The sequence below is a fragment of the Aquarana catesbeiana genome, linkage group LG10 (assembly GCF_042186555.1).
Source record: "Aquarana catesbeiana isolate 2022-GZ linkage group LG10, ASM4218655v1, whole genome shotgun sequence".
NCBI classification, from domain to species: Eukaryota; Metazoa; Chordata; class Amphibia; order Anura; family Ranidae; genus Aquarana; species Aquarana catesbeiana.
Window position 1 is genome coordinate 88,759,595 of NC_133333.1, and position 20,677 is coordinate 88,780,271.

Sequence of the window (20,677 nt, forward strand, 5' to 3'; positions counted from 1 at the left end):
AACAATTCTGAATTCTGTTTAGATATTAGAAGACACCACTTAGTACAATGATATACAGTATGCATTTAAAGGCAAAATGTAATTTCAAATACAGTTCGTGTAAGTGCCCAGGCATGTCTTTATACTAGCTTATTGCAAACTTCAGTACATCAAATCTCAGATTTGGAGAAGTTTGAGCCATCCGAAGCTCTATTTTACAAGACTTTCCTATTAGTCTAGCACTATAAACATGGTTACAGGACCAGGAAAAATATGGATGACCTAAGTGTGCTGCTACTTCCACTGCTACCCAGACATGGGTTGTGGCCTTGATCCATTTCTCAACTGCAGTGGAAGTGACGCCACTGACATGGCTGTGTTGTCATTTGCAGGAGTGTGAATCAAAAGACTGACTGGTCGGGACTACAAATCTCTTGATGGAAAAGAGACACACTCCCTGATGAATAAGAGCCAGAGCTCTTGTTAAAAAGCAAGTGTACGACTTTTGAGACATAAAACGTGTAATATATGTGAAACATATGTAAGAATCATATATCTATATTAAAAAAACATACTTTTTATACATAAAATATATATATATATATATATATATATATATATATATATATGTATATGTATATGATTCTCACATATTTTTCACACATATTACACATTTTAAATTATGTCTTGAAGTCGTACACTTGCTTTTTAACAATTATAGCATATAGCTTTTTAAATCATTATCTTCCCAGCTGATAGCACTAATTGCAGCTCAGAATGGGTTAATTGTATCGTCTATATAAATGTGATGTGACTGTTATAGGATCAGCTGATGAAGAAGGCGGGGCCGTGCCTTCGAAATGCGTTCTGATTGGCCAGGCAGCGTGTGGGCAGCTCCCCAGTTTGACAGCCCTGGACCATTCCCACCCAGAGACACACAGCCGATGTCTCCATGAGGCTTATCGAGGCTCCAGCTGCGGCTAACACATGGCGCTCGTGGATCCCTCAATAGAGATTTTCTGGCAGTTTTCCTGTGCTCCTGTGACACTGCACATGGAAGCTCCCACCCGCTCTAGCACTCTGCAAGTGCTCCAATATTTTTACGCAAGTTTTTAGTGTTGTTTTATACTTATATACTGAATAAATTCCTAAGCTGTTTAAAGGATTGGCTTGGCGCTTCTTTCTCCTCCTTTTGCTTTGCTATAGTCAGCAGGGGGTGTACTGGATCTCTGCACAGAGAGACCACTGCTTCCACACAGAGCGAATAAATTTGCTCACAGCATGAAAGAAAAGATTAATAAGCTAAAAAGGTGGGGAACTAACTTAACTGCACCACCTTCTGGCTCAAAATCAAATTATTTATAATAAAAATTATAAACAAAAACATGATACAGTCCTAATAAATAATGCAGATCATTTTCCATAATCCATAATGAGTTGGGGTGTGTTTGGACTGGGATCTGACCCACGTGTGTCAGCCTGCCAGGAGGCTGTCACCTGTATGGGCCAATCATCTGGGCATTACCCACTCCGTAGCTGCACATAGACAAGGGTATACGTGGTCTAGATTTGTTCTGATACTGTATGGCAGGACTTGAAACCATATAATGGATGCATCTTCACACATACACATCATTGTGTATATATAATATGAACTATATATTTTTTTTTTTTAACTGGCCCTGAACACAGTTTACTGAAAAATGAAAGTTCTGCTTTTCTGCCTCTGGCAATAATGAAAACACTTTTTGGGGGGGTGCCCATTTCTGGAATGTACCCCCTCCCACTTCTGCTGGAATTGCCTAGGTGATCCCAGCAGATGTTTGCCCTCCTCCTTCCCTGCCTGCAACCACGTGGGACAAACAGGTCCCAGGAAGTTGCAAAACCATTTAGAGAGCATGGTGTGGCTCGTGTATGTGCAGTGGGGGGCTAGCTGTGAAGCCACTGGGAGTCACAGCCAGCTTCCCCCAGTCAACATGGCGGTGCCAGGGACCCGAAGAACAGCGAAGAACAGACTTGGGTGGGGACAGCACCGGATCCCTGGACTTGTAAGTGTCTCTTTATTAAAAGTCAGCAGATGCAGTATTTGTAGCTGCTGACTTAAATTTTTTCCAAAGTGACTAAGCCTCTTTAAACAATCCAAAATCTGACATTGCTACAAACCTATAAATATATTAACCTCTTAAGGACCAAGCCTCTTTCTGAGATTTGTTGTTTACAAATTAAAAAACAGGTTTTTTTTGCTAGAAAATTACTTAGAACCCCCAAACATTATACATTTTTTTTCTAACACCCTAGAGAATAAAATAGCTGTCATTGCAATACTTTCTGTCACACCGTATTTGCGCAGCGGTCTTACCAGCGCACTTTTTTGGAAAAAAATACATTTTTTAAATTAAAAAATAAGACAACAGTAAAATTAGCTCAATTTTTTTTATATTGTGAAAGACAATGTTACGCCGAGTAAATTGATACCCAACATGTCACGCTTCAAAATTGCGCCCGCTCGTGGAATGGCGAAAAACTTTTACCCTTAAAGTTCTCCATAGGCGACGTTTAAAAAATTCTACAGGTTGCATGTTTTGCGTTACAGAGGAGGTCTAGGGTTAGAATTATTGCTCTCGCTGTACCGATCGCGGCGATACCTCACGTGTGGTTTGAACACCATTTTCATATGCGGGCGCTACTCAAGTATGTGTTTGCTTCTGCACGCGAGCTTGGCGGGACGGGGTGCGTTTAAAAATGTATTTATTTTTTTTCTTATTTATTTTACCTTTTATTTATACACTGTTCTTTTAAAAAAAAAAATGCGTCACTTTTATTCCTATTACAAGAAACGTAAACATCCCTTGTAATAGAAAAAAAAGCATGACAGAACCAAAAAGACCTCAGATCTCATATTTACACTAAAATGCAATAAAACATTTTTTTTGTCATTTGGGAAAAAAAAAAAAAATGCCCCTTTAAGAGCTATGGGCGGAAGTGACATTTTGACATCGCTTCTGCCCTGCTATGGTATGGAGACGGGTGGGGGCCATCTTCCCCTCACTCGTCTCCATACCCAGGAAGGACAAGGATCTGATCGCCTCCGCCGCTACCAACGGCTACGGTAAGCGGTGGGGGGGCCCTCTCCCGCTGCCGATAAAAGTGATCTTGCGGGGAATCCACTGCAGAGACCACTATTATCGGAAACCGGACCGCCCACCGAAGAAGAGGATACCAGGGTTATGGCAGCTAGCTGCTGCCATAACAAAGATATCCCTCTTCAAAGTTAGGACGTATATCGGCGTGCGGCAGTCCGAAAGTGGTTACATTTACACATTCACAAATGCAGATAAATGGAGCTTCTGAAATGGAACCAGAAATATTTCAGACGGCCTAATCTTCATAGAGCAGGTCACAACAGAGTAATTTTAGGAATGGGCAGATACAAGGTTAGATACAGCTTCCAGTGATACATACCTAAGAGATCCAAGGGGATGAGCACACCTGAAATTATAATAGCAAATGTCTTGATTCCCAGTTACATTCACCACCTGCAAAAATAATGCAACCCAGTCTTAATGAATGCAACATTTTTTATGTATTTTCTGACAAAAATCAAAGTGCATTTTTTTAATGCTCTCACCGTTTGGTAAGTTATAACAAGCTGTATGACAGGTAGGGCGTAAAACACCGCTATTGTGGAGATATTCCTGTACAGAAAATAAAAAGTTTGAGAAAGCAGGAAAACAAACTCATGGAAAACAATACAGGGAGAGAAATTGTTGTACATAGTGCCCCAGGTCTGTTTAACACACTTTATTGTATACCCATCAGCACAGGGCCACTTGTATGTACTACATACATGCTAAATGAAGGCTACATATAGTATGCTTACCTTTCGAGCTGATCATAAAAAGCCACCACTTCTCTGCTCACCAAGATGCTGAACTTCCAGATGTGTGAATTCCTGCTCCCCCCACCAAATGCTCTGTATTTTTTATCCACAAGCTATTACACACTACAGTGCACGGTGGGAGGAACCACAGTGGATGATTGGTGCAGCAGGTATTTGACTAATCCGACCAGTCAACCACTTGCAGAGGACTGTGAGCAGCAACGCGGTGTCTTTTCAAGAAACAGGCTGCCAGAAAAGGTAAGTGTATGCAAGAATACAGGCAAACAACAATCTTCACCAGCACACCCTAGTATTATCATATTCAACTTGTCCTTTTTAAAGAAAAAGGAATCACTGGACTGTGGGGTTCACATACATATTAAAATCAGCATATTCTTGCTAGAAAATTACTTAGAACACACAAACATTCCTTTTCTAAAAGCAGAGACCCTGGGGAATAACATGGTGGCTATTGCAATTTTTATGTCACACAATATTTGTAAAGCTGCTTATCAACGCAAATTTTCAGGGGAGACTCCGCAGCCTGGTTTTCCAAAAACAATACCAGGATCGTGGCTGCAGCTGCCGTGATCCACTGCCAAAGCCCCCCAGAAACTCCTTTGCAACTTTTACTATTCTGAGAAAGTTAAACACCAATCCACACTGTATCATGGGAGGCAAGAGGGAGTGTCACATGTTCCCACATACCCAGGAGGTCCCAACAGTAGCATCCACAGGTGCGTGTTCTGAGTTAGCAAAGGCTGTATGAAGTTGTACACACCAAGCAGGTGTAGAGTTTAAATACAGGTCCACCATACAAAAAACTCATTACTCATAAGGTTTTCTCCTTTTGGGGAGTGTCATTGGCTTATATTCCTCATGAAATCTTTGTGAAACACAAGAGGGAGGAAGGCAGACAAATGGAACTTTTATCTAATGGATCACATCAAATCGTACAGTAACATTGTTGGGCAACACATTCCTTCCTACATAAAATGTTTTAAAGGCCACTTCATATGAAGTAGAAGTATGGCCTCCCATTTAAAAAAAAAAAAAAAAATGTTTTGCAGCACTCAATAATAAATATGCCTGCACAGTTTTTTCTTCTCTTCTTGAAAAGTTCCATAAAGATCTGTTTATCCTGCCAGAGAACTCCACTTAACACAGTTTACTTGATAGGGTGGCAGTGTGCTGCACTGCTACTGACTTTATAGCGGAGTTGCCACTCTCATGTAGGCTGCACCTGTTCGCACTACAGTGGGATAAAAAAAAAAAAAATGGAGGCTTGGAGATAAACATTGTCACTATTGATTCACAAGCCTGTAGCCTGTCAATCAGCACCTGACCACACCTTGTCCTGTACACGATTTCTTCAATAAATAAACACTGACTCTGTTGCTGAGACCCTCCCACCAGTGGCGGCCCTTCCATTAGGGGCACACGGTTTCCACCTCCCCATCCATGCATCCGGCCCCCTGACCTACATACAGGGCGCCGGACTATGGATTCCAATGAGGGGGGGGGTGTTTTTTGAAGCACGTGATTAGAGTCAGAGGCTCGAATAGGCTTTAAAATAGGGTGGGCTCGGGGTGCAGTGCCCCGATCCTTGGACCCTCCACTGCCATCTTTAAGATTTCTGCATACCATGACCTTCTGGGCCATGCTGGTGCTACCAGAATTACCGGCTTTATTTCCAGCTTGATCCTGCAAAGAAGTCGAGGCAGCAACTGAATAGGGGGAAATGCATAGATCAGAGAGAACAGATTGCACGGGGTCACCAACGCATCTGTTCCGCATGCGAGTGGATCCCTTGTCCTGGACACAAAGTTGACTAACTTCATGTTGAATCTGGACGCTAGAAGATCTACTTCCGGAGTCCCCCATCTTTGGCAAATAGCCAAAAAAATGTCGGGGTGAAGAGACCATTCCCCCTGGAATAACTGCTGGCGACTCAAGTAGTCCGCCTGCCAATTCTCTACTCCCGGAATGAAGACTGCCGATAGGCACTGAACAATCCTTTCTGCCCAAGTTAGAATATGGTTCACCTCTCTCTGCGCTGAGAGACTCTTGGTGCCCCCTTGGTGATTGATATAGGCCACAGCTGTGGCATTGTCAGATTGGATCCTGACAGGACAATCCCGTAACCTGTAAGTCCAGGCCTTCAGAGCCAGATGCACTGCCCGAATCTTTAGGATATTGATGGGCAAGGTTCTTTCGGCTCTTGACCACTGTCCCTGGACAGTTGTCTTTTCTAGTAATGCTCCCCAGCCTGAAAGGCTGGCATCTGTCGTTACCACTTTCCAGATAACTGGTCTGAAGAATTTTCCTTTCAGCAGATTCTGGGTTAGTAACCAACTGAGGCTTTGGGACACCCTTAGGGATAGCCGAATTGGCAAGTCTAAAGCTTGAATTGTTTTGTTCCAAGTAGAAAGGATACTGTTTTGCAACAGTCTTGAGTGGAACTGGGCATAGGGAACCGCTTCGGATAAAGCCACTATCTTTCCTAGCCACCTCATGCAAAGGCGAATGGAGGGATCGCCTTTTGACCTGACCATCCGCACCAGCTCTCTTATGGAGTTGATCTTTGCCTGAGGCAAGAACACCTTTTTCTGGGCTGTGTCTATGATCAGACCCAAGTACTCCAGCCTTTTTATCAGTTTTAAGGAAGATTTCTCTAGGTTGAGAATTCAACCCAAATTTTCCAGGTAACTGGTTGTAATGCGCAGGCTTTGCTCTAAACGAGCCACCGACTGGTCTATTAGCAATAGATCATCTAAGTACGCCAAGACTGTTATGCCCTGTGCCCTTAACCTGGCTAGAGGTGGGGCCAGGACTTTTGTAAACACCCGGGTGCTGTAGCTAACCCGAAGGGCAAGGCTACAAACTGGAAATGCTGCTGTTCTACCTCGAACCGCAGAAACCTTTGGTGAGGGGAAATATAGGAACATGCAGATATGCATCCCTGATGTCGATAGACACCAGAAGTTCTTCTCCTAGTAGAATAGAAACTATTGACCTGATCTTCAGGAACTGATTTAGATTCTTTAGATCTAGAATGGGTCTGACATCTCCATTCGGTTTTGGTACTGTGAAGAGGTTTGAATAAAACCCCAAACCTTGCTCTTCTGTGGGGATCTGCATGATCACCCCCTGAGCCATTAATCGGTCTAGTGCCCGAAACAGAGATTGCCTTTTCTCTGTATCTTTGGGAATGCTTGACCTCAGGAAAGATGGTGGAAAGTCACGAAATTCCAGCTTGTACCTCAGGAGTTACCGTGGAGATGACCCATCTGTCCTGAATTTCCTCTTGCCAGACTTCTGAAAACTGCAGAAGTCTTCCCCCCACTCTGGCGAGGGGGGGGTGCCTCTTCAAGATGAGGCTTTAGGATTCTGCTTTGCAGGTTTTCAGCCCCAGGACTTCTTTTGAGCCTGGGCCTGACCCTGAGGTTTTCCGCTAGAGTCTGCCTAGAGGCCGAAGCCCCTGGCGCAGGAGAAAGAGCCCGTTTAAATGAAGGGCTTTTATACTTTCTTTTGACTGGCAAAAGAGTACTTTTCCCACTAGAAATTGTTTGGATGTATTTGTCCAAATCATCCCCAAACAGCCGATCCCCATGAAAAGGGAACCCAGTAAGGAGTTTTTTACATGGTGCTTCAGCTGACCAATTTTTTAACCACAGGATTCTACGCATATGTACTAGCATAAGCGTAAGGTGGGACGCCTGGTGAATAGAATCTTTAATGGCATCTATGGCAAAGTATAATGCTTTTGGTAGTTTGGCCAATTCCCGGGCTTGTTGTGCAGGAACCTCTTTAAGGGCCTGTCTAAATTGGTCCTTTAGGGATTGACAGACGCCTATTGCAGCGACTGCAGGCTGAGTAACGGCACCTGCCGAGGAAAAAGCGTATTTCAACAGGATTTCCAACCTTTTATCTGTTGGATCCTTAAGAATTTGTGCATTGTCTACTGGACAAGTTAGACTTTTATTCACACTGGAAATCGCAGCATCAACTGCTGGTACCTTCCATTTTTTGGTGAATTTCTCCTCCATGGGATAGAAAACTGAAAATCTCTTTGGAGAGAGAAAATGCTTATCCGGGTGATCCCATTCAGCACAAATAAGCTGTTCTAATAATGCATGAACAGGAAACGCATGCAAAGGCTGGGAAGGTTTTAAGGAACCCAAGGAAGAAACCAAGCTTTCAGCAGACTCAGTTAGGGGTAGCATGAAAGTAGAACGAACCATAACAGATTGTATCAGCAAATTCTCAGATTGCGAGGCTGAAAAAAGTTCATCTACCGTTGTTTCCTCCACAGAGGAATCATAGGTTTGTCTTTCCGCCTGATGGCAACACCTCATCCTGTGCCCACTGTTCCCCTTGCAAAGGGTCTAAAGTGGGGAAGGGGGATCTAGCACGCTTCCTATCCATTTGAATAGAGGATGCGATTAAAGCCGCTAATCTTCCTTTCAGGCCCTGCAGGGTGGAGGAAAAGACATCTTCAGTCACGTATACAGGGGCTGAGATGTGAGAAGCAGTTGCACCATCAATTTGTTCCAATGGCTCACCCTGGCTTGCCATAATTAGCATTTCAGGCGAGGATGACAATGTGGAGACACGACTGGAACTCCTAACGCCTGGGGGTGAAATCTGTTTTCTTGGTTTTTGTGGTGTCTTTTTTGGTACGCATAGTCCTAAGCACAATAGCAGAGGCACTATTAAATTGCACTAATCGCTGAACATAGTCATGACAGTGATGCCACTATTAAGTTCAGCCTAGTGCTGGGAAAAAATGTCCTTCCTGTATCAGGAATGCCACTTGCAGCCCTTACGTGCCCCACTGCTCCTGTGTCCCAGTGTAGGCTGCTTGCTTCCTCCTCGCTGCCAAGGAGAGACTGCTCCAGCTGATCCTTAAGCATCAGTGTGTCCTCGTGGACGCAGCCCCGCCCCCTTCGTAAACCTGCCCCTTTATATATATATATATATATATATATATATATATATATATATATATATATATATATATATATATATATAATGTTGTTACAGAAATATTGGTATTTCTCACCAGAAATATATTTGGTACTTTTTCCGCATCACGCGTTTGTCTTTTCTTGCCAGGTCAGAAACACAAAGAAACTTCTAAAAGAAATAAAATGAAAAATACAATCATCATACGTTTAGCACATTTGTTATTTTATTTAAAAGTGTAAAAAGTCTAAAATTAGGTAATGATAAAATACTGCATATAAATAAATAAGGTTTACATGCACTTTAAAGTAATAATACATACTGTATGATGACAGTATTGTATAGCATCTTATCAACAAACTTATCCTATTTATTAAATTTTGTTCTGTTAAACATACAAATGAGAACACAGTTATATCCCTTTGAAAAAGTCCAAAAAAAAAAACTGTTGGTGCTGCCAAAACTCAAGTGCCGACTTATGTACTAGTGTTATTAAAGTGGTAGTAAAGTTGATTTTTGTTTTTATTTGGGCCCCTAAAACTTTGTCATAATGTGCTAGTATGCACTGCATCCTAGTACATTATTTTAGACTTCAAACAAATGGCCACTGCCCCCACCTATAACTGGTCTATACAGCAAGAAGCACTGGAAGGGTAACGCATATCAAACAAAACCAGAGATATTTCCAAGCTCAACTTACCAACCAGGCGAATTGACCTAACAGGATGCGTTAAAAACAGGGGTTTAGTCTGCACACATTATGTCAGACTTACCTCTCAAAGGGAGCTCTCCAGCGCTGCGCTATCCGTGCTGGAGCCCTTACATCTTCATCCCTTCACAGTAGTCACATCGCCATGGCACACAACGGGTGCAGTAATGTACTCTGCGCTGCACATGCATGGCTCAGTGTACATTACCGTTGACAGGAAGGCAAAAGCATTTATGGCATTAGAGAACCCTGCCTTTCAGCATTTTTTTTTTTTTAAGTTTAAAACCGCTTTAATCCTGCACTTGCTACCTCCATGAATTACAGAACATCTTCCCTATATTATGGAGAAGAGGAAGGTGCTCTGTAGTTCTCTCCAAGGATAACAGTGCTGCTCCTTCATAGATAAAGTGCAGTGAGTGAGATTAGTCACCCTAGGACCGAAAGTGTGGTTTTTGCTGGATCACCAGGTGGAAATTAAAGGAGAAGTTTAGCCAAAGCTTGTTTTGCTGTACCTCTCCTATGGATTACAGGAGTGAAGTCCGCTCTTTGCTGATGTCATCGCCGTCAGTCCAGGCACGTGTCATTAGGGCCACGGAGTCAGGATCCGCCAGGTGCCTGGACTGACACCCAGTTCAGCAAGCCGCTGAGAGGCTGAGCTGGCTTCCCCCGCCCCTCTTCGCAGCCCAGCACTCCAATGAGCGAGAAGGAAGCAGAGCAGAGAAATGTGACTGACAGTCTGCAGCTATCTGCTCACAAAGCTCTGAAAACCAAGCGATCAGCGGTGTTCAATTGCTCAGTTCTCAGTGCAGAGGCGCCGAGGGACCAATGTTGCATCCACTGAAGTTAAGATTCCAAAAAAAAAAAAAAAAAAAGGACACCCTTTACTTCTCTTTTAAGGAAATAAGCCTGAAAATGCAAACAAATGCAGACCACATCTAAGGACTGGTAAGCTGCATTTTTTTATTATGTACTGTTTAGTTCACCTTTGTCCTGATAACATTCTTATCAGATTCTATATCAGTCAGTGTGTCATAATCATCCTCTTCTACAGAGCTCAGAGACTCCAACCTTGGACGGGACGCAAGATTTTCAAGAGATTTTTCTGTAAAAAATAAATAACCATAGAAAAAAATTAAAAAAATGACTGCGTGCATTAATATACTGTAATGTTACTATATTCTGGCAATACCTGCATTCATATATGAAATTAAAGGAAAAGAAGCTTTACCAATTTAATTGCACTTTGTAAATCATTCAGATTTAGATTTAAATTCCCCTGTAAAATTAATTATACCATTACTTTGTAACGTGTAAAGTGCGTAAAACTGAGAGTAGCATGTCATTAAAATGCACACACACACAGTGTGATATATAGATATCTACATCTATATAGATATCTATCTATCTATCTATACACACGCGCACACACACAGTATCTCACAAGAGTACACCCCTCACATTTTTCTAAATATTTTATTATATCTTTTCTATCTTTTCATGTGACAACACTGAAGAAATGACACTTTGCTACAATGTAAAGTAGTGAGTGTACAGCTTGTATAACAGTGTAAGTTTGCTGGCCTCTCAAAATAACTCAACAAAAAAGCCATTAATGTCTAAACCGCTGGCAACAAAAGTGAGTACACCCCTAACTGAAAATGTCCAAATAGGGCCCAAAGTGTCAATATTTTGTGTGGCGACTATTATTATTTTCCAGCACTGCCTTTAACCCTCTTGGGCATGGAGTTCACCAGAGCTTCACAAGCTGCCACTGGAGTCCTCTTCCACTTCTCCATGACAACATCACAGATCTGGTGGATGTTAGAGACCTTGCGCTCCTCTACCCTCCATTTGAGGATGCCCCACAGATGCTCACTAGGGTTTAGATCTGGAGTCATGCTTGGCCAGTCCATCACCTTTACCCTCAGCTTCTTTCTTTAGCAAGACAGTGGTCATCTTGGAGGTGTGTTTAGGGTTGTTATGTTGGAATACTGCCCTACGGCCCAGTCTCAGGGAGGGGATCATGCTCTGCTTCAGTATGTCACAGTACACGTTGGCATTCATGGTTCCCTCAATGAACTGTAGCCCCCCTGTGCCGGCAGCACTCATGCAGCCCCAGACCATGACACTCCCACCACCATACTTGACTGTAGGCAAGACACACTTGTCTTTGTACTCCTCACCTAGTTGCCGCCACACAAGCTTGACACCATCTGAACCAAATAAGTTTATTTTGGTCTCATCAGACCACAGGACATGGTTCCAGTAATACATGTCCTTAGTCTGCTTGTCTTCACAAACTGTTTGTGGGCTTTCTTGTGCATCTTTAGAAGAGGCTTCTTTCTGGGACAAAAGCCATGCAGACCAATTTGATGCAGTGTGTGGCGTATGGTCTGAGCACTGACCCCCACCCCTTCAACCTCTGCCAACCTCTGGATATGACACTGAGCACGTGCACTAAACTTCTTTGGTCGACCATGGCAAAGCCCTGTTCTGAGTGGAAACTGTCCTGTTAAACCGCTGTATGGTCTTGGCCACCGTGCTGCAGCTCAGTTTCAGGATCTTGGCAATCTTCTTATAGCCTAGGCCAACTTTATGTAGAGCAACAATTCTTTTTTTCAGATCCTCAGAGAGTGCTTTGCCATGAGGTGCCATGTTGAACTTCCAGTGACCAGTATGAGAGAGGAGAGCGATAACACCAAATTTAACACACCTGCTCCCCATTCACACCTGAGACCTTGTAAAACTAAAGCCGCGTACACACAGGCAGACTTTTCGACTGGACTGGTCCAACGGAACAAATCCGTCAGACAATCCGACCCTATGTGGGCTTTAGATTTAGAACATGTTTCAAATCTTTCCGACGGACTGGAGTCTGGTCGGAAAATCAGTCCATCTGTATGCTAGTCGGACGGACAAAAAAGGACGCAAGGGCAGCTATTGACTACTGGCTATGAACTTCCTCACTCTAGTCCCTTCGTACGTCATCACGTTCAAACCAACGGACTTTCGAACGGCAAGTGCGGTCGTTCGAAAAGTCCGTTGTAACTTCTTTGAAAGTCCGTTGGACCTTTGATGCTGAAAAGTCCGCTCGTGTGTACACGGCATAACGAGTCACATGACACTGGGGATGGAAAATGGCTAATTGGGCCCAATTTGGACATTTTCACTTAGGGGTGTATTCACTTTTGTTGCCAGTGGTTTAGACATTAATGGCTGTGTTGAGTTATTTTGAAGGGACAGCAAATTTACACGGTTATACAAGCTGTACACTCACTACTTTACATTGTAGCAAAGTGTCATTTCTTCAGTATTGTCACATGAAAAGATATAATAAAATATTTAGAAAAATGTGAGAGGTGTACTCTTGTGAGATAGTGTGTGTGTGTGTATGTTATAATGTATGTATGTTATAATATGTATACATTTTCTGTGATCCTTCCTGGATTGGGTTTGCCAGTGTCCATCACCTGAAGGTGTCTATATACCCATTAAGTTATTACTTAGGCTCTGTGTCCCATGATGGACGATAAATTTTATATATATTATTATATTATATTATATAATATATATACATTTTCTGTGATCCCCAAAGTATCCAATCAGATCTCGCTTGTCTGTCATTTAGTATGAGCTGCAGAGATACTTTTTGGGAAATAAAAGGTTTATTGCTAAATAAATTCAGTTGATTTTCGGAGTGATAAAGATGACATAAGTATTGCCTATGTAGTGCTATTTTTCTTACTCTTACCTCCCTACGACATGAGGTCTTTCCCAATGTTATTAGTTTCCCTACAGCCAATTCCACGATACTTTATTAATCTTGACAAAGCTACCATAATGACTTTTTCTTAACCAAGGTCTGAAGAGTTACTGTCAGCTTTCATTGGAGTTACCTGTATAACTGTATGAAGCCTCTGCTGAAGATACCAGACTGTCTGTACAATCTTCTGGACTGCCCACTAAGCTGTTATCTGCTGCAGAAGAAAAAAGTATGTTTATACAGAACAACAGTATAAAAGTTTGTATATCATTTACTGTAGTTGATTTGCAATTGTTCCTAAGAACCCATTTGGACATTTTCTCAATATGGGAGAAATGTTACTTGCTGCTATGCACAAGATCCTAGTTTTCTTCAGTCCTAGTATTTGTAAGGCCCCATTATGGGCACTGTATGGTATACTGCTTTACATCATGTTGTAAGTAAGGATGAGCTCCGGCGTGTTCACACACTCTGCCAAGAAGTCGGTACGGCGCTGCACTAATCACAGGGAGTGAGACATTTCCCAATCTCTGCAGCCGCGCATCGGAAAAACGCCTCACTGCCTGTGATTAGCGCAGCGCCATGCCGACTTCCTAGCGGGCTCTGCACGTGGGCTGTGCGAACACGCCGGAGCTCATCCTTAGTTGTAAGGTTTTTTATTCCTTACATGTAGCACACCTAGTGTGCTTTTGTGTTACTGTTAATTTTCTTTCTCCCTCTTGCTCGTTTGTCCCTTTCCCCATTGGTTCTAGGTGAATTCACCCCATTGTCTCCATCTACCATTTTTGAACCTAGTGGCAGAGACAAATGTTCTTATATGTTTAAGGTTTCCTCATCTTGTGTCACTCTTTTTTCCTCTCTTTTTTGTTTGCTCTCTCTTTCTTTTTTTCTTCTCTCTCTCTCTCTCTCTCCTCTTTTTCTCCCTCCCTACCTCTTCTGGTTCCTCTTTCTCTACCGAGAGCTGCTGATCGATGTGATGCCTGGATTGACTACCTCCCCCTCTATCCCTTCCCCTACTAAATGTCCTATGGCGACTGTTTGACCGATTAATTTAGCATCTTTTAATTGCAGGGGGTTTAATGTCCCGGAGAAGCAGAGCCAAATCCCTTACCACTTTCATAAAATGCGCTCTAATATTCTATTACAACATGAAACGCATTTTTGCACAGGCTCCATACCTGCCTTGCATAACAGATATTATCAAAATTGGTTTCACAGTACTAACCCTCATGCCAAATCTAAAGGCGTTTCCATAGCTTTCCATAAATCTTTCAACCCTGAGGTCCTAGACTCCATTATTGACGTAGCTGGTCGCTTCATCTTTCTCAAAACTGAAATGAAATCATTTTCTCTTTACAGTGGCCAACATTTACGCCCCTAACATGGATCAGGCTCGGTTCCTCTCTTCTGTTCTCACCAGACTATCCTCCTTTGGGGGCCCCTGTTTTATCATCGGTGGAGATCTCAACATCGCCCTTTCTCCGTCTGCAAATACATCCTCGGGTAAGTCCTCTGTTCCTTTCTCTTCACTGACATGCATCAAATCCTTACTGCACTTTAGTTGATGTTTGGCGCATTCAGCATCCCACAGAGAGGGATTACAGCCACTATTCCGCAGCACACAACTCCTATAGCAGACTTGACCACCTTTTGATCTCACAATCCCTGCTAGATACACCCTGCAAGCTTCCATGGGCCATCTTCTCTGGTCCGATCATGCTCCAGTCTATCTGACCCTAGCACGTCCTCTGATACCCCAGGGGCACACACTGGAGGCTCAATGATAACTTGCTATGGGATTCTATTTGTGTAGTCGAAATCTCCAAAACTATTCGGAATGTCATGTCCGATCATTCCTCGGACACAACCTCCCCCCTTAATCAATGGGAAGCTCTAAAATGTGTGGTACGGGGCGTGCTCATACAGCACGGTTCCCGCCTTAAAAGGATTAGAGCTGATGATATTCGTCGTCTCCTATCCAATATTGCAGAACTTGAACCACTCCACAAACGAGATTTAGACCCTGTAAATTTCGTTCGACTATCTAATGCCCGTCGAGACCTACTTCAACTATTAGACTTGCATTCCCTAATCGCACACGACAGAGCACACACTTACCATTATTTATTAGCTAACAAATGCGGCAAACACTTAGAGCAGACCCTCCACCCTAGACCTCCCCGATACTCCATTCTGTTTACCACACAATCCAACCAAGACAAAACATTTAATACAAAAGGCATTTCCTCCTCCTTTAGAAAATATTATTCCCAACTCTACAACCTATCGCCTAAAGCTCCCAACACCCCTACCCTCTCCTCTAGCGACAATATGCAAGACTATATTCTGGAAATGGCTTTGCCCACTACCGACTCCCAAGACTCCTTGGAGCTCGACAGGCCCTTGGTCGTACCCGAGTTTCTGGGTGCCATCAAGGACCTGAAGACGGACAAATGTCCTGGACCAGATGGGTACACCCCTCGTTTCTATAAAACTTTTGCCCCTCTGTTGGCACCACTCTTAACTAAAGCCTTCAATGCCATAGATGACTCCTGCCTGCCTTCTAAGGGCCATTATCTGCGAATGTCTCTATTATACTGAAGACAGGCAAAGATCCATCCCAATGTAGCAGCTATCGGCCGATATCTTTGCTCAACATAGACCTTAAACTGTTCGCAAAGGTATTAGCTAATCGCTTATCTCCTCTTCTCCTAGGGATGATTCATAAAGATGAGGTGGGATTTGTTTCCGGCCGTGAGGCAAGGGGCAATACCACCAAAACAATTCACCTTGTATCATTTATCCAGCGCCAAAATCTGAAAGCCTGCCTCCTATTCTTTGACGCTGAAAAGGCGTTCGATAGGGTCAATTGGAGATTTCTATGACTCTCACTAGAGCAACTAGGCCTAGGCACATCTTTTATCTCCAGGGTGATGTCCCTGTACTTCCAACCTTCCGCCTCCGTACTAGTAAATAGCACTTCCTCAGAACCCTTTGACATTTGAAATGGCACACGGCAGGGCTGCCCTCTCTCCCTCCTTTTGTTTGTCACTGTCATTGAACACCTGGCTTGTGCCATTCATCAGAACGCCTCTATCCAGGGTATCCAAACACCCTCCTCCCATCACAAGCTGTCTCTATACGCTGATGATCTCCCGGTCTACCTACAACACCCCCCTACCTCCTTACCATCACTTTTCCAGGATTTCCGTCGTTTTAGCTCCTTTAGTAATTTCAAACTCAATATATCCAAAATGGAGGCTCTCAATATTTCCCTCTCTACCTCTACGACATCCTCACTGCGCACAAACTTCTCTTTCCAATGGCAAACAAAGGCATATCCTACCTAGGGGTCACAATTCCCTCCAATCTTTCCAATTTATTATCACTGAATTATATTCCCCTACTTTCCCGCATTCGGAAAGACTTAGAAGAGTGGGGAGGTTCCCCTTTGCCATGGTTCGGGCGAATTAATGCTCTCAAGATGGACACCGTGCCCAAACTACTGTATCTTTTTCAAACGATCTCCATCATGATACCCAAGTCCTTCTTTGTCTCCCTACACTCCCTCGCTATCCGGTTCATGTGGAAACGTGGGTTACCTAGGGTGAAGTACAAACTACTCACCCTTTCAAAGCTACAGGGTGGGGCGGGTCTCCCTATGAGATTTACTATAAAGCCACCCACATGGCGCGTAATCTAGAGTGTTTCCCTGTCCTTTCCTGAAAGCTTCCGCCATGGTAGCGCAGGATTTAGCCCCCATAGACTTTGGGCTCTTCTATGGGGATACAGAAATGACCTTACCCACCTATCCACCTCCTCACCGCTGACACTTCCCGCCCTTAGACTCTGGTATAACAGGGGTTTGTGCTCCATTCTGTTCTCTGACCCCTCCCCATTGACCTCTCTGTTTGACAACCCCGATTTCCCCCAGCGCACGGGAGCAACGACATTGGGGTCATTCAAACGCTCCGAGTGGCCACAAGCACATTCTTTGTACACCCACTACAAGGGACGTCAGCTACTCCGGCGGGTTCTCCTGATTGGCTTACCACCCTTCACTTATGCACGTTCACAAAACGCTTATATTCTTCCTCCCAATACACCACTCCTATACTGAATATAAAAGGCTGTGCTCCGTCTCTGAAACGCCCAAACATCTTCTTTCATCCCTATACGGTCTCCTACAAGCCCTTACACATGATGACTTACCATCTTACACCAGAACGTGGTCTGCTGACTTGGGAAAGGACATCTCTAGAGTGGATTGGCAAACCTCATACAGTTTTACCCACAAGTCAATTATATCCTGCTATTCCCAAGAAAAGAATTACAAGATTCTGTCTTGATGATACAGGGACCCATCCACGTTACACAAAATGTTTCCGTCAACTCCAGCTTCCTGTTGGCACTGTAATTCCGCTACAGGGACCTATCTACAAGTCTAGTGGGAATGTGAGAGGATCCGCCCCTTCTGGACCCAGGTATTTGAATGTTACAATAAAATTTATGAAGAAACTTTATCTCCTACCAATGATCGCCCTCCTCTCGATACTCACTGGGTCTATAACATCGCAGAAAAGGAATCTCCTCCGTTTTGTTATGTCTTCAGCAAGACAGCTCATTCCATCATTTTGGAAGACAACCACCACTCCTCCCTTGTCACGATGGGTCTCGACCATGAACAATACTATGAGAATGGAGGAGATATTGGCTTTAGACAACAACACCTTTGATAAATACAAGGTGTTGTGGTCTATTTGGCTCAACTTCAGATACCCTCACGACTATGCTCTCGACCCCGACAGGGTCACCCTAATACGCAGCCTAACCATAGGGAGGGTTGAGGTGTCTACCCATTGGTTTCCTACCCACTGTCCATTATCTACCTCTCTCTACCAGTGTCTCCCCAGCAGCTCTCTCTCCTCTATGATCTTTTTTCCCCTTCTTTACTTCCCTCTCACTCTATCTACGCACTTACTTGGGTCACTTCCCCATTTTATCTGATTTGGTTTCCACTTTTAATTTTCTAATTATTCCTCCATATAGTTTTATTATGAACAACAAGGTTCTCCAGCCAGAACTAAACCTTGCAACAGACGACCGTTGTCAACCCGAACAATGCATTGTTTGTTAGTGGGAGTCAAGCTATGGGCGATAGCCATCAGGCTGACTCATTACCTATGTTTACTAGCAGTTGTCACTAAGTTGTAACTTATATTGTTCCTTGTGATATTGACAATAAACACATTTTCAAGCCTGAAATAAAGAAAAAATCTCCGCGCAACGGACTAGGTGTTGAGTGAAGAGTTGGGGGGGGGTTAGAACCGCTGCCTCTACCAATTACTACCACTAGGTGGAGCAATGACACATAGTAAGAAAACAAAGTAGATATGGCGCTGTTCTACTGATAACACATAGTGATATAAAAATACATAGGGTGCTTCATTTGGAAAATCCTAGAGATTAAGAAGATATTACACCGTGTATTGATAAGTATTATCAAAGTGTATCAATTGTGTATTGTCAAATAAACCAAACCAAAACTGATTTGTACACTGTGATTTTACATTAAACCTAAACTCAAACAAAGTGAGTGATTCCTGGTGCAAAAAGTCAGTATATCCGTTGAGATAAAGGATAAAACACTAAACAAAATTGTGATACATACTGAGACAATCTAAGGTGCAATTGCAATTAATATGCTTGCATGAAACTTTCCAAAGTGCTAATTATTAAAAACCACCAGACAAGCAGATTTCCTAGGTCTGTATTTCTATAGTGTCCATTATAAATAAAACAAGTAGAAAAATCATCAAAAAAACCCAAATTACTGGATAATGAAAAATAAACATGAAAAAAATGAAAAATTAAATAAATAAATAAAAAGAAAATAAAAGAAAAAAAGAAAATATAAATAATAATGATAATGATGTTGAATTATAAATTATAAAGTGCTCTTGTGCCCGTGAAGAAAATCCTCTTTCTAGTCAGATGGACTTTTCAGTGAGTGAACACACCGTGCATATCTTAATTCGTGTTCCTATTGCAGCTGCACTCACCAGATTCTTCTCCCCCTCCTGGGGTTAAAAACATCCACAGTATGTGCCACTGTGTAGCAATAATGAAAGAAGACCATCCTTAGTGCTGGCTTTCCTTCTGTGTTCACCCTTTTTAGGACAGTCTTCTTTCATTATTACTACACAGTGGCACATACTGTGGATGTTTTTAACCCCAGGAGGGGGAGAAGAATCTGGTGAGTGCAGCTGCAATAGGAACACTACAGCGTTTTGCTGGCACTATAGCGTTAAAAATAGCGCCTGCAAACCGCCCTAAAACAGCTGCTCCATTCGCTCCAGTGTAAAAGCCCGAGGGCTTTCACACTGGAGCAGTGCGCTGGCAGGGCGTCAGAAAAAGTCCTGCCAGCAGCTTCTTTGGACGGTGAAGGAGCGGTGAACTCAGCGCTCCTCCACCGGTGCTCCCCATTGAAATGGGGAGCAGCGCTGCGATACCGCCGGCACAACGCCGCTCCGATGGCATTTTGTGGGCTGATTTACCCCCTGTTAAAACCGCCCCACTGGCGGCCGAATAGCACCGCTAAAACGATGGTAAAGCGGTGCTAAAAAATAGCGCTGCTTTACCGCTGACACCGGTGGCGGCACAGTGTGAAAGGGGTCTAAATCTGTGTAAGGCCTCTTGAACACTGCAGCCTGAAAAAGCTCAGTACAGCATCTTTTTACTGATCTACAATGCAGCCCACTGTTTACAATTACAATTGCATATACGTGCAAGACAAACACCTGAAATTACATCCAAAAAATCAGAAGCTCAAACATCAGTACTGTGTGCAAAAAAGGCCTAACTGCACTTAAGGCCAGTGAAAGAATCAGAGAGGGCTCAGCTGCTCCGAAAGCTCAATTTTCTCACTCTGCCGCTGCTCCCTCCATGAGGAGTGAAATTCTGCAGCATGTCAGACATGGGGAAACAATACCACAGGAGCCGGTGATTTGTCTCTTTAGCAATATTTTGTAGGCAAGTTGCCTCCAGTTACAGGATTTCAATGTCACATGGGTTTTTTTTAAGGAATAACTTAACTTAGTTTAAATTAGATATTACATAGTTAAATATAGTTACATAGTAGGGGAGGTTGAAAAAAGACACAAGTCCATCAAGTCCAACCTATGTGTGAGATTTTATGTCAGTATTACATTGTATATCCCTGTATGTTGTGGTCGTTCAGGTGCTTATCTAATAGTTTTTTGAAATTATCAATGCTCCCCGCTGAAACCACCGCCTGTGAAAGGGAATTCCACATCTTTACTGCTCTTACAGTAAAGAATCCTCTATGCAGTTTAAGGTTAAAACACTTATCTTCTAA

At 43.1% G+C, this 20,677-nt stretch overlaps 1 protein-coding gene across 4 annotated transcripts in view; it reads right to left on the reverse strand.

The window, feature by feature from the left end:
- The window catches only part of SIDT2 (SID1 transmembrane family member 2), a 114,765-nt gene that overhangs the window by 19,421 nt on the left and 74,667 nt on the right, over positions 1-20,677 (reverse strand). For 2 of the 4 annotated variants that reach the window (XM_073602376.1, XM_073602374.1), the window contains 5 exons: positions 13,433-13,510; positions 10,520-10,638; positions 8,925-8,998; positions 3,608-3,674; positions 3,442-3,515 (listed from right to left, as the gene is read on the reverse strand). In XM_073602376.1, the coding sequence (XP_073458477.1) occupies positions 3,442-3,515; positions 3,608-3,674; positions 8,925-8,998; positions 10,520-10,638; positions 13,433-13,510 (412 nt within the window). Of the gene's footprint in view, positions 1-3,441; positions 3,516-3,607; positions 3,675-8,924; positions 8,999-10,519; positions 10,639-13,432; positions 13,514-20,677 lie in introns of all 4 variants that reach the window. The other 2 variants (XM_073602375.1, XM_073602373.1) reach the window with 1 other exon arrangement.